At 40.0% G+C, this 14,216-nt stretch overlaps 1 protein-coding gene across 31 annotated transcripts in view; it reads left to right on the top strand.

The window, feature by feature from the left end:
* Positions 1 to 14,216, top strand: part of trol (terribly reduced optic lobes) — a 125,502-nt gene that overhangs the window by 103,991 nt on the left and 7,295 nt on the right. For 29 of the 31 annotated variants that reach the window (XM_070210887.1, XM_070210940.1, XM_070210946.1 and 26 more), the window contains 11 exons: positions 1,567 to 1,715; positions 1,779 to 1,959; positions 2,157 to 2,760; positions 3,289 to 3,551; positions 4,491 to 4,668; positions 4,737 to 5,128; positions 5,198 to 5,663; positions 6,361 to 6,607; positions 6,672 to 6,846; positions 10,782 to 10,853; positions 11,716 to 12,135. In XM_070210887.1, the coding sequence (XP_070066988.1) occupies positions 1,567 to 1,715; positions 1,779 to 1,959; positions 2,157 to 2,760; positions 3,289 to 3,551; positions 4,491 to 4,668; positions 4,737 to 5,128; positions 5,198 to 5,663; positions 6,361 to 6,607; positions 6,672 to 6,846; positions 10,782 to 10,853; positions 11,716 to 12,135 (3,147 nt within the window). The remainder of the gene's footprint in view (positions 1 to 1,566; positions 1,716 to 1,778; positions 1,960 to 2,156; positions 2,761 to 3,288; positions 3,552 to 4,490; positions 4,669 to 4,736; positions 5,129 to 5,197; positions 5,664 to 6,360; positions 6,608 to 6,671; positions 6,847 to 10,781; positions 10,854 to 11,715; positions 12,136 to 14,216) is intronic. The other 2 variants (XM_070210927.1, XM_070210929.1) reach the window with 2 other exon arrangements.

Raw genomic sequence — 14,216 nt, 5'->3', positions numbered from 1 at the left:
AAGAAGAGTGCGTACATTGCCGCAACTTTGATATAATACATTCAAAATGAAAAACAAAAATTATGCTGCTCGTCAATCCTTATAGATTCGATTCGAATGAGCAGAAATATTTGCATTTAATCAATTACTTTACAAGTGAAGGCAAAAATAAATAATTACATCAAACAAAGTAAAAAGGAGCAACAAGGTTGCCACACGGCAATCACACAGTGTTGCCACTTCGTTTTGTGCTGATCAGGCAATGCAACCCTGCGTTGTTGTGGCTGTGTACTCTCACTTGCTCTCTGCCCATTCGTTTTGTGTATACTCTGTTGTAGGGGCACTCCCTTCCTCTCTTGCTCTCTCACTCTCACTCTCTCCCCCTCTGTCGCTCTCTCCCTTTCTCTTCCTATGTGTTTCTCTTTGTGTTTCTGTCCGCAGAGCGCTGTAATAGCTCAATCGCTCAGCGTTTATTTTTCGGTGCTCTTGAATAATTCTAGATAACCTAGACTTGAACTCTACTCCCATGTTGTTGTTTAATTTGTTTTAGTTTTTTTTCTAGCACCTCTTTAAAATGTATTTTGTTTGTGTATAAAGAAAATCTGTGTGTCTCATCGCTATGCTATGTATTCATAGTTCGATAACTCTGTGTATAAACATTTACTCGTATTGTAGGCAAAGTACAAGAAAGAGCTATCTGCGGCAAGCCGCAGATTAAATACCCTTGCAGATGGGCCAATTGTTGGTCAGGAGTCAGATACAATTAAGTAGTCCGATTGAGTACGATTGAGTTATCTTGAAAAACAAACCTTAACTTATTTTACTACCATTTATTATTCCGATAGAACTGTATATGATATGGTATTACGATTTTGATAAGATTTGTTGAAGATATCTAAGCAACAAATACAAGATCTTTATAGACAAATGAGAATATAGTTGGATCGACATGTGTGCTGCCTGCAACAGAAAGACGAACTCCGACAAAGTTACTTGACGAACTTTATAGAAATAAGTAGGAGTCCGCTTTGTTACTAAACTATAATGCCCTCTGCAAGGGTATGAGAAAATACAAATAAATAAACTTTGAATACTCTCTCTAGTACTAGAACTCGCTGTCGCTCTCAAGTAGTCGGTTATAAATTTAGCTACTCGTACTAACCAAACTTTACAAGAGGAGCCCAAAATTTACACGCACCTTGAGTTAAGATCACGGACGTATCTCGTACTATGAAGATACAACATATATATATATATATATAGATATATAGAGATTTATGTGAAACCTATTGTAGTGTATTCTTGAGCTGGTTAAAACAAAGTTTTAGCTGGCATTTGGTATATGACCTATGTAGTAGTTGGTGCCTAAAACTATGCGTACTTGGAAGCTATACCCTATACAAAAAACCAAAAAAAAAACAAAAAATTAAGAAAATCAAATCAAATCTCCTACCAAGCCCAACCTCCAGCGTTAATAAACCGCAACCGTGTCACTAATCCAAATTGTAAAGAGTTGAATTTCTAACGTGTAATTGAAATGTGAACCGAATCCTGAAATCTAATCGATATAATTCTACAATCAATCAGACTATGGAACACCGGAGCCAGCGCCAACCGATCAGCCCGATAATATACGCACCCAGATCATAGTGTCGATATCGAAGCCACAGATCACCATAATGCCCGTGGGTGGATCCATGTCCCTGCACTGCAACGGTCGCATGAAGTGGAATAATGTAAGTGCATGGAAATGATGTATTGATTGATCGCTTTTGATTGTCTTGTGCTTTATGCTGCAGGATCCGGTCTTTGTCAGCTGGTACAAGCAGAACAGCCGACTGCCGAACACAGCGGAGATCGAGGGCGGCGTCCTCCATTTGTATAATCTGCAAATCGCCGACTCTGGCGTCTACATCTGTCAGGCGGTCAACAATCAGACCTCGCGCGTCTTCGAGGACAAGGTTTCCATCACCATATCAAGTGAGTGTCCACATTAACCTTAGGTTAGCGCAACTAGAATTAAGCTAATCTCTTATACTAACTCGTTACTGCGGCAATCGCCTCAAGGATATGCCAGCGAAATGTTGGCACGCTATGGTAGCTATTGAGGATACATTTTGGTCTATTGGCTCATGCCTAATGCTAATCATTTCTGCTGTCAATCTCTCAATCTCTAGATCAATCGCAACGCTCGCCCGCCCAGATCGTCAGTCTGCCCAGCACGGTGACTTTCGAGGAGTATCAAACGAACGAGATTAGCTGCGAAGTCGAAGGCAATCCCGCACCGACTGTCACCTGGACGCGCATCGATGGCCAGGCGGATGGTCATATGCGCACCGATGGCAATCGCCTGATATTCGAATCGCCGCGCAAATCCGACGAGGGACGCTACCGCTGCCAGGCGCAAAACCAATACGATTCCGATGAGAAATACGTACAGGTCTATGTGCGCGGCAATGCACCACAGCCGCCGCCGCCGGTACGCGAACGCGTCTACATCCAGCCGGAGGAGTACAACGGCGAGGCCGGCGACACTGTTCGCTTCACCTGCCAATCGACCAGCGGCGCCCAGCTGCACTACGAGTGGCTGCACGACGGCTATCCACTGAACGGCCAGCGCAATATCCTGATCAGCGGCGACATGCTCGAGATTCGCGATGCCACCGGACGCGACTCCGGTGTTTACACTTGCGTCGGCATCGATTTGCGTACACGTCGCAATTATACGGAGGACGCACGCGTCTATATTGAACAGCGTCAGCTGCCGCCCTCTGGCGACGGGTAAGTGCAAGCACAGCTCCTCAAATATCCTATCTAACATAGACTCAGTTTAAAAATTTGGCCACCCCCATAACTTGGTCAAATCTGATCCGATTTGTATTTGTTTATGGCCTGGCCTCTGGTTAAATTTGACTATTATTATATATGTTTTTGTTCAGTATCAGATTGAGCCATGTCTCTCTCTATCTCTCTCGCTCTCTCTCTCTCTCAAAAGTCAATATCAAAAACATGCTTCGGAGCTTATTAGAGCCAGAGACAGCTATTTAAAAATTCTCAACTCGTTTTAACACGTTAATTTCTTTGTACGTTGAGTAAATCTCCATGTTTTTTTCCCAATAACAATCCATTTCGAAAGACATAGGCTTGTTCTTTGTTACTCACAAAAATTTCAATCTGATCGAATGATAAACACCGAGTTTATCAGGAATGCCTTTAGCATAGTGTTGTTAAATAAGCTTTATATAATTTGTCGTCTAACAATCTGAACAAACTAATTAACTAACTTATCTTTCGATTTAATTCCTGCAGCATTTCGCCCCGTATTGTGCGACTTAACGATCAGACCTCCATTGATCAGGGCACCGACTTTAGCATTACCTGCGAGTCCAGCGGCTCACCGTATCCCAACATCAAGTGGATTAAGGTCGGCGAACCGATGGCCGCCAATGTCCATCAAACCGGCAATGTGCTGCGCATTATCAATGCCATACCCGATAATCGCGGCGTCTACGTTTGCACCGCCGAAAATCCACACGGATCAGATCAGTCCAGCACTAGTATCGACGTTGAACGTAAGTCTCTCTCTACCATATATGCTCCCAAATCGTGACTATATATTTATATGATATATCTAATGTCCAGCTGTTGGTATTTGCCATCATCTTGTTTAGCTATATGCCTCAAGAGAGGCATTTGAGAGCTTTTTTCTTTCGCTAAGCTTTCTAAAAAATAGGTAAACCATAAATTGAGTTCAGATAAGCTTAAAAGCTTTGCCTTAAGATTATCTCGAACTCCTTCCGTTTAAAGCTCAACCTGTATCTACAAATGGCTAGAATAAGCGTTCAAGTCGAGCTTTTATGCTTTATCTTTAAGCCTGGCCAAAAGCTTCTATAAGGTTGCAATATGAACGTTAGTTTATAAGCTTTAAGACGAACTTTAAAACATGTTGATTAAGCTGACTTCCAAGAGCTTACAGTGAGCTTTCAATCATCACAAGCTTCAATATACTTTTGTCTTTTGCCTGTTAAATAAAAGTGTTTGCACCTAAAGCTCCACCAGAAGGTCTGAATTAGTCCCGAATTGAGCTTTAAAGCTACACTAAAAAAAACAAAAAATAAATACATTTGCACTTAAAGCTCTAATTGATAGCCAAAAAGGGCCAACATAAGTCCTTAAGCTGGCAAGAAAGCACGCTCTTAGCGGAAGATAAAGCTCTTCGGGCTATAGTCTAAACCAGTTGATGGATAACTGGAAAGCCAAAGAATTTGAGTGCATAATATTTCTATTTGATCTGTTTCTTCCTGCTAACTGCTTGCCACTCAATCAAAAAACTCGGTAACGTAATAAATAAATATTTATTTATTTTTAACCATATACATACAAATGTGATATTTAAATATATTTTGATTATGCATTGCAAGTGCACAAGAATGGAGTCGGTAATAAGATAGGTCCGCACAGTCTGATCCTAATACTAATCTGTACAACCACCATAATTTACTTGCTTGCAGCTCGGGAGCGTCCGAGCGTTGATATAATTCCGGCGGCGCCACAGACGTTCACCGTCAGCGCCCAGGGCATGCTTTACTGTTCCGTCAATGGCATACCCGAGCCGACGGTGCAGTGGCGCCGCATCGATGACACGCCCCTCTCGCCCCGACACAGGCTGGTCAGCCCCGGCTACATTCTGTAAGTAAACCTTAATACTATCTGGCCAGCAGAGTGTGCTAATACTGCTCTCATTTATTCTTGTGCAGCATTGACGACATACAGATCGCCGATGGCGGTGAATATGAGTGCGTGGCTGAGAATTCCGTTGGACGCACCACCGGCATTGCCGTGCTGCGTGTGGTGGAGCCACCGATTATACAAATCGAACCGGACAAGTCGCTGGTGCGCTACACTGAGGGCGATGAGGTGCGCATAACGTGCATTGCCAGCGGCTCGCCCAATCCCACGGTGCACTGGGACAACCAGCCCGTCTCGCTGGATGGCCGGCAACAGGGCGAGAATACGGCCTATTTGAATATCTATCGCGTAACCCAGGCCGATGCCAAGGTCTATACGTGCAGGGCCAACAATGAGGCGGGCACCGATGAGCGCACCATACGCATCGATGTGCAGCCCAAGCGCGGCGATATTGGTGACTGTAAGTGGCTGACCAACACTGGCCGTGAAACGGTTAACAACACTGCTTGACATTCTTTTTGCTTTGCAGCTGACGGCGATGTGGAACACGATCCCTATCAGCAGCCATATTACCCACAGCCGCCCACATTGCGTCCGTACCCGATCCCGGATAACAACCAGAGATTCTCAACGAATCTGGGCGACAATGTGACCCTCACCTGTGACCTGGCACCGTTTTTGAGCACCCAGTGGGCACGTGTCGATGGACAGCCGCTGCTGGCGAACGCCCACTCCGAACGCAATCGTCTGACGATCACATTTGTCGAGGAACAGAATCTGGGACAATATCGCTGCAATGCCATCGATCAGCGCGGCACGGTCGTGACCTATGTGGTTAGGGAACTGGTCCTGCTACCGCTGCCACAGATCACGTTCCGTCCCAATATACCGCTCGAAGTGGAGGCCGATCGCAACGTGGAGATCGTCTGCCTGGTGACGGGTGCCCGGCCCGAGAACGTGCACTGGGCCACCGACAACAACCGACCACTGCCCAGGTGAGCTCCTCAAAACAGTTTGACACCAAGTCAGGTCTAAAAAGAAATCGGCCCTGATTCAATTTTGTATCGTTGGACCTGGACTTTGGCAATTATGAGCTCAGCTTTTGTGTAACATGCAGAAGAAAGTCTTTAGGAAAGATTCATAAGGTTCTCCATCAGAAAGACGTATCGATAAATATCGATTTCAAAACAAGCTCTATTAAAAGAGCTAGATGCACCAAACTCGATGTGTAGAGTAAAAACAGTTTGAGAATATTCTATTTCTAGAATGGGAAACCTTCTTCCATTCCTCTCTATATTGAAGAAACCTTTTAAGGGTATAAACCTTGTCTAGGATAATTCAGTGATGAAATGTGTATCGCATAGAAGGAGAAATCTTCGAACACATAGAGTATATATATTTCAGAAGAATGTATATATTCCCTAGAAACGATCGATCGATCAGATTCTTGTATGGAAAACTTCTTAGTTAGTCAAGTTATCTTGACCAAGCACCAAAGTTAATCTAGAATGCATCTCCCAGGCATATTAATAGTTGGGCAAAGGCAAGAAGCAGCACGCTTACTGTTAGAATACCTCGTAAAGTCAGAGTAACTCTCACTCCGATACATTCGACTGGAGCAATCTTTTTGGCTCTTAATGCCAAATATATCCTTGCATTTCGTTAACAAACAATTTGATGTAATTCAAACAGCTCGGTGCACATTGACGGAGCCACACTGCGCTTCATAGCCATAACGCCAGCCGATGCTGGCGGCTACAGCTGCACGGCCTCGAATGAGTATGGCAACGTTAGCAAGACCGCCCAGGTGGTGGTCAGGCCGCCGACCTTCTACACACAGCAGCCCCAGTCGCTGCAGCAGGAGAGCCGCGAGGGCGAGAGCATTCACCTGCGCTGCAGCGTGACTACGCAGCGCGGCGAGCAGCGCAGCAATACTCAGGTGAAATATAATTTAATCTAAAAGGTAGCCATATATTATATATGTAAATAATGCCCAATTGCAGTTCCACTGGTACCGCGAGGATGGACGCCCGCTGCCGAACAATGCGCGTCCCGAAAGCCAGGTGCTCATCCTGACCTCGCTGCGTGCCGAGGATGCCGGTCGTTACATCTGCGATTCGTATGACATCAATACCCGACAGCGTGTGCCCTCCACCTACATCGATTTGCGTGTACAGCGTGAGTAAATCTCTAGCCCCAGCCCCAAACCCAAGCCACACACACACACACACACACACAACTACACACACACACACATAGACAATATTCTTGTCAGATGTCAGATCCGACAATGCGAAAGAAATACTGAAATATCTCTCTTATCTCACACACAAATACAAACACACACACACACACACACTCACATGATCCCAAACTATATACGTTTCTTAGGCCAGAGAATTTCAATTGCAAAATAATACCAGAAAAAATACCAAAAAAAAAAACATACTAACAGAATTCAAATAAATCGAAAGAATTGTAAGGCATCTAAAAGAAAACCTCCGTAAGGATTAGGCTTTGTTGGCAATATTACAAACAAAACAAAAAAGTAAACAAAAATTAAACAAATAGATGGAAAAGAAAAAACCAAAAAAAAAGAATACCGAAGAGCTGATTGAAAGATTGAAATGCTCGCTCGCTCGCTGATTTTACTTTGTTCTTATCACACTACTTTAACTATATAAATATATATGTATACATATATATGTATACATATATATATCTATATAGATACATGTCTAGCAATATCCAATATATCCATATGTATATGTATATCCACATGTGTATGTATTTACTACTTGACTAAACTTGACACACGCAAACACAAACGCACACACACGTATATATATATATATATATATACATAGTACAAGTACACACTACTATATACCCTGTAAAACTGATAAATGTTCGATAAAACTCCATGTAAATATGCGAGCTGTTAACTTACCAAGTATCTTACTATCTACAAATGTAATCATACACACACACACACACACACACACACACGAACACACAGACACACTCACACAAGCAATATTAAGCAAATACGTTTTTAAGGATACGGTTTTGACGGTTCTAGGGTATCCAAACACTCTGTATATATTGACAATAAGCCAACAAACAAACACAGCCACTAACAATTGTAACTCTCTAAATTGTAAGAACAACAAAAATACCCACTACAATAATGATGGAAACATGTCACACACACACACACACACACACACCCTTTCTCTTTCTCTCTCTTTATTATATATATATATCTTATATATTTGTATCTGTATATGTACTTATAAGTATCTGAATTATTTTGGCAAACTGGTGACGGTGTCAACACTCTTTAACAAACAACTGCCACACAAGCATCTTGTACAGTCACACAAACAAAATACCAGAAATACCAACAATATACCAAAAAATACCAACTGGAATGTTAACTCGGCTTGTACAGTTAATGCATGCCCCACAGCCACAAAACACGAACCTACGAAACGAACCACACACACGCACACACACGTACACACACACGTACACGTACACACGCACACCCACCCACCACGCAAAGAAATGAAAAGAAGAAGAAAAAGCCACGCACACAGCCAACAGCCAACAATTCCTTTTCGATACGTTTGAAATTTATAAACTTAAGTTGGAAACCAAATCTGGAAAGAAAAACTTTTCAATTTTCAATTAAATTTTATATAAACCACAACAGAAAGGAAAAAAAAACTACCCCCCCTCCTCCACCCTCTAATACTATACGTTTTTTTTTTTATATACCTATATATATATATACTTTAATGCAATTGACGCATATTACGTAAACATAACTATTTTTAAAAGAAGAAAAGAAATTTAAGCTTAACAGTGGCTGCCATATCTAATACAATAATAATAATAAGTCCCAGCTGTGGTTTTTTTTTTGTGCTTTAAGTCCCAGCAGTGGTTTTTTTTGACAAATAAAACAACAAACAAAAAATATTAACACACATTTTTACACAAGCAATTAAAAATTTTGTGTAAAGCAAAAACAATTGTAACATATTCTTTTTATTTCGTTAATTAACATTCTATTCTAATTGTATATAGATATATATACACGCATATACCCTTGCCGAGATCCAGTTTGGCCAAAATTTGGTACTATTAGTTATTATGACAGCAGAGGGCATATTTCATTTAAGCTTAACGATTAACAGCTGAACATAGCAGAAACAAGTTGGGAAACGATACCCTCAATCTGTGCGAAAAGATCCTAAAGGGGTATACTGATTTTGTGTAAACTTATGTGACAGAGAGTACACAAGCATCTGTGACTCTATGCAGTATATATATATATATATACTTGAACGGAATTGTCAGCTAAGCTTATCAAGTCAAGTCCGCTTTCCGTCAATCGAAAATACAGTTAGGCACAGAAAATATGAAAACGATCGGACTATAAGCACCGAGTCTAAGCGCAAATGCGTTTGCCAAGCTATTAGGCCAGTTAAAGAAGCATATAGAAGGAAGCTAGAATTTGCATAGCAATAGCTACTCGCTGTGTTCAGGGTATCTGCTAGGCGGGCAGTCCCGACCAGAGAACTTTGTGAATTCGAGCTAAATGTTATACAACTACACACATTTGCCTAAGTTTAGCTGGGCACATCCGATATTCTGCAAGGGTATTTGGACTTTGGCATGCCAAAGATCGATCTTTCTTTCTAAATTTACTTTGAGTTTTGTTTATAGTTTCATTCGATGTTTATTTATGTTTTCTTTTGGGCTCTTTCATTGTGTTGGTGTCGGTTACATTCACCTTGTTCGTTGTCCTTTGCCTCGATTATTGTTTTTTGTTCTGGTTCCGGTTTCTTGTGCTCATCTCCCAAATGGGTTTTTTTTTTCTTTTGTGGATGGTTCCTTGTATTCCTGCTCAACGGCGATATTCTTGTGTATCCTTCAGTGTTTTGTTTTAATATGCATAAAAAGATGAACGATCAACAAATAAAATAATTGCACTGCACACACACACACACACACAATCACACACCTTTCTCTCTTGCTCTCTATTACCGCTCCCCCGCCCACCCTTGTTACACCCAACACCACCAACACCCGCACCCCCCTTCCCCTTACCGTTCTTCCACAATGCACACAAGCTGCACATGCACCCCAAAAAAATACGAATAGAAACCTCATGTATCTGTACCCAATTATAACTATGTAAATAATCTCCAGTTGAAAGTCTCACAGTAAATTGTTTTTAGATATTCGTATATTTGTACTTTTTGCATTGAATAAGTTAAAATCAGTTTAAAAGCAATGGAATCCGTGAAATACTCTGAACCTAACCTAATTTGAGGTTAATATTTTGAGCAACGTTTCCCAAAATGAAATGGTTCTATTCAACATACCAATTGGCAAAACGAAAAGAATATATTTCCAATTCGAAAATTCCAAATTCCTAACTACGCGCTGCTCTGCCAAGCTCTTTCTCATGAAAAATACCAAAAAAAAAAACAGATAAGAGAAAACACATTTTTGAGTATTTCGTTTAACGAATTTGTAGTTTTATTTAGGGCACATAATTTTTTTCTTGAATGGTACACATCAATTTATTTGATAAATATTTTTTATTTCTCTCTTTCTTTACTGCTTTTTTCTCTTCTCTCTCCCTCTTTCTCTTACATGTGCGCTTGTGCAAAAAAAAATGCAAAATGAAAAAAAAAAAAACACACATACACACACACATATATATATATATATTTTATATATATATATATATATATATATATCTTATGAAATTTTGTAATGTTTTGGGCGCTTTGCATATGATATAATACCAAAAAAAAAAATACTACAAAACACCACACAAAAATCGAATTATGCTCATGTATACATAAACCATATATACATATACTTATATATATTATATATTTATATATATATATTTATATATATATACTACTAAATATGATATGCTGCAACAACATCAACTCAACTGCTACAACAACTGCATCTGCAACAACAACCGCAACAACTGCATCAACAACCAACGATAAATACCACCAAAATACTGAAAATACCGCAAAAATACTGCAAAAATACCGAAAAAATACGAAATACCTTAGCAAATAAGTACAATTTGAGCTTGTATAAGGGCGGCCAAGATTTCCCCTGCATGGTCTTATATATATGTGCAGGTGTGTTACCGCTACCGCGAAATAATCACATATGAAATTCATTTTTCAGCCCAACACTATTTTTTATTTTTTATTATTATTTTTTATAATTTTTATAATTTTGTATGAGTATTTTTTTTTTTTTTAAATTATCCACTTGCATATCTTTAGTATGTTATAATGTGTATTATTTTTTCCATTTATACTACTTATATCTATTGAAACTTGCTTTGTATTACTGTAATGTCGTGTTTTTTTTATATAATACTAAACATTAGTCCTACGATTTGTATATAAACGAGCTACGATCTTTTAAACTAAACAAGAAATAGAGAAAATATCATTTGGTTCTCCGCTGGCCCACTAAAAGCACCAACACACGCGCGCACACACACACACACACGGGGGACACAGCACAACCAGCCTGCCGCATAGCTAGTATTTAGTTAGTTTTTTTTTTTCGGTTATGGTATGTAGCACAATTCATCTATACCCCAAGCTACCTACCTACCCCTGTAAATTATACTAAACACGATTGTTATAAACGGCACACAACATTCGATCAACTATATAGATGAGTTTACGTATATGTTGAAACACGATACTAGATGGAACTCAGGTTCATTTTAATACGTTGGCGAACGGTGCGTATGCGTAATCGCAGTAGCGGCAGTAAAGTGGGTGATATTTGTACTAACCGCGGCTGATGTGTTATTAGGCGTCGTTTTGCTAATCTTTTCTTTTATGCTCTTTATACAATCAAATCAAATACATAAATATTTATTTAAAAAATGCCAACAAAAATAATACTGGAAAAATACCGAAAAAAATACCAAATCTGAAAACGCCTGCATATGCTAAAATAACACTGCGAGCAAAATAGATTTTAAATTGAACAAAATGTCGCCGGCCAAACCACTGACACCACCGCCCGCCCGTCCCCCGATCATCTCCTACGCCTGCCAGCCGACCGACTTCAAGTGCATCTCGCATCCGCACACGTGCGTCAAGTCCAGCATGGTCTGTGATGGCATCTACGATTGCACAGATCATTCCGATGAGTTTAACTGTACGGCCAGCCGAGGTGCGGCCACGGGAGTGACAGTCGGAGTGGGAGGGGGTCTGGGCGTGAGCACGGGCACAACAACTGGAACTGGGACTGGCACTGGATTGGGCAGCTTTAAGCGCTGGAAGAAGAGCTACACCGGCAAGCAGAAACGCTCACAGCTCTGGAAACAGGATCAGCGAAAGCATCGTGATTGGACGGCAAAGCATCAAGTTGTGCGGCTGGCAAAAAGCTTCGGTTCGTCTTAAGTTTTTCACATTTCTTTGTCACACTTTTTTTCTGCAGCCTGAAAACTGTATTTTTATCCCTTACTTACGCTCCCTCTCTCTCTTTCTCTCTCGCTCTCGCTCTCTCCTATCTCACTCCCTATCTCTCGATCATTTCACATTTCCTTTTCATAATTATGTTGCTGTCAAAGTTTATTGTTACATTTTTTGCATTGTGGCAACGCCAAAACGAACTGTCGATTGACGTTGCCAACAGTGCAACGCAGAACAGCTTGGCAACGCTGCCACTTAACAGGCAGCTGCTAAAATTTAACATGCAGCTGTTCGTTAAACGTCGTGCTTTGATCTTTGACAGCAGCATAAAGTAATGTATCTTCATTTATCATATGCTATTTTCCATCTGTCCTTATCTGCCTATGCTCTTTATCTTTATCTGGCTATCTATCTATCCAACTGTTTGGCTCCTCTAACTCCGTTCGTAGGCGCACAAGTTTTAGATGCAAAACGAGAAAACCTGCAACAATTGCAACTTGCACTCAACTCACGTTTAAACTAAGTTAAAAAATAATAAAAAAAAATAAATAAATACAACGACGACAACAGCAACACGACTTTAGATGAAGCAATTGCAACAACAACAACAAGAACAAGAACAACAACAACAAATTGCAGTAGTGTGTGTGGGTAGCTGCTTATCTGACTGTACGCAGGTTTTGCTAGTACGTAAGTCGCAACGGTCGTGTTATCGATAACGATAACACGATACCGATAACATGAAAGTGCTTGCAACCGGCGAATCGCGCATGCCCAACGCCGTTTTACCGCATCAATTTTTCAGCAAAACTTATGGTATCGGGCTCGACTCGAAAACAAGCAAATGGTATCTGATTTGTAGAGTTAATCAATGCATGTGGGTATTCCAATTTGTACTAACCCAACTCTGTATAATAAGTATATACAAGTATGTTGATAAAAAAAACAAACAAAATTTTGTAAATAAACACACACACATACACGCACACATACACACACAAGACAAATAACAGAGCATACTGAAATTGAAAAAAAAAAACAAAATTTTTTTTGTGAACTAAAAATCTTTCGATCGAACAACAAATTGCCATCAAAATCTTATCGATATAACCATGTGTAAGCGATAATTAAGTAGAATTTGTATTGTATTTGTAGCCCATATACAGGATATATATATATATCCGACATATATCGGATAGTATATATTGTATAACATGTATATGTTTGTAGCTAAGTATATGTCAATGAAAATGTACTGGTCTAATGGTTACCCATTTTTGTCATTCGTTACACAATAAGCAGAAAATACCACAAAAATACCAACAAAATACCAAAAAAAACCCCGAAAAAATACCAAAATATTTTCACTAATTATTTGAAAAGCAAAAAAAAAAACTCTATCAAACTGAACAATCGCATACATAACCCAACCACTCATTACACATAGTATTTGTACTCGTATTCAGTGTGATTCGAAACAGTAGCCATATTTAGTATATTTTGTGTAGACCTATGTATTTTTTTTTTTTGTGTAACTATTAGTATCGATATCACCGCTCTATTCTATTCCTTTTACCCACCCAAACCAATTTCTATGTATTTATTTGTCTAACTAGGAAACGAAATTCTAAACATAAAATGACTAAAAAAAAAACAAACAAAAAGTAAAAATGTGATGCGTATCGAATGCGCACACACACACACATACAAACACACATATATACACATACGCAGACGAGCGTCGGAACTATCGATAGATCTGACGTACGTGCGTTCGATATACATCGCATCACGTATCTGTATAAATCGCCATTGTTGACATGTATTTTGCTAACTGCTTTTTTCTCTCTGTGTATTTTTCTTACCTACTCATCTCAAATGCCGCATCACGAACACGAACACACCGACACACACACCGACACACACACACACACACATACACTCACCGCTCACACATACACGCACACACACACAAACACACACGTGCACTTGATCATCACATAACCCAATTGTGAATTGTCGCCAATTGTGAACGTTGCAACCGCCGAAACATCCTCA

Source organism: Drosophila virilis, chromosome X (genome assembly GCF_030788295.1).
Source record: "Drosophila virilis strain 15010-1051.87 chromosome X, Dvir_AGI_RSII-ME, whole genome shotgun sequence".
In the NCBI taxonomy this organism is placed as follows: domain Eukaryota; kingdom Metazoa; phylum Arthropoda; class Insecta; order Diptera; family Drosophilidae; genus Drosophila; species Drosophila virilis.
This window is presented reverse-complemented; position numbering and strand designations above follow the sequence as displayed.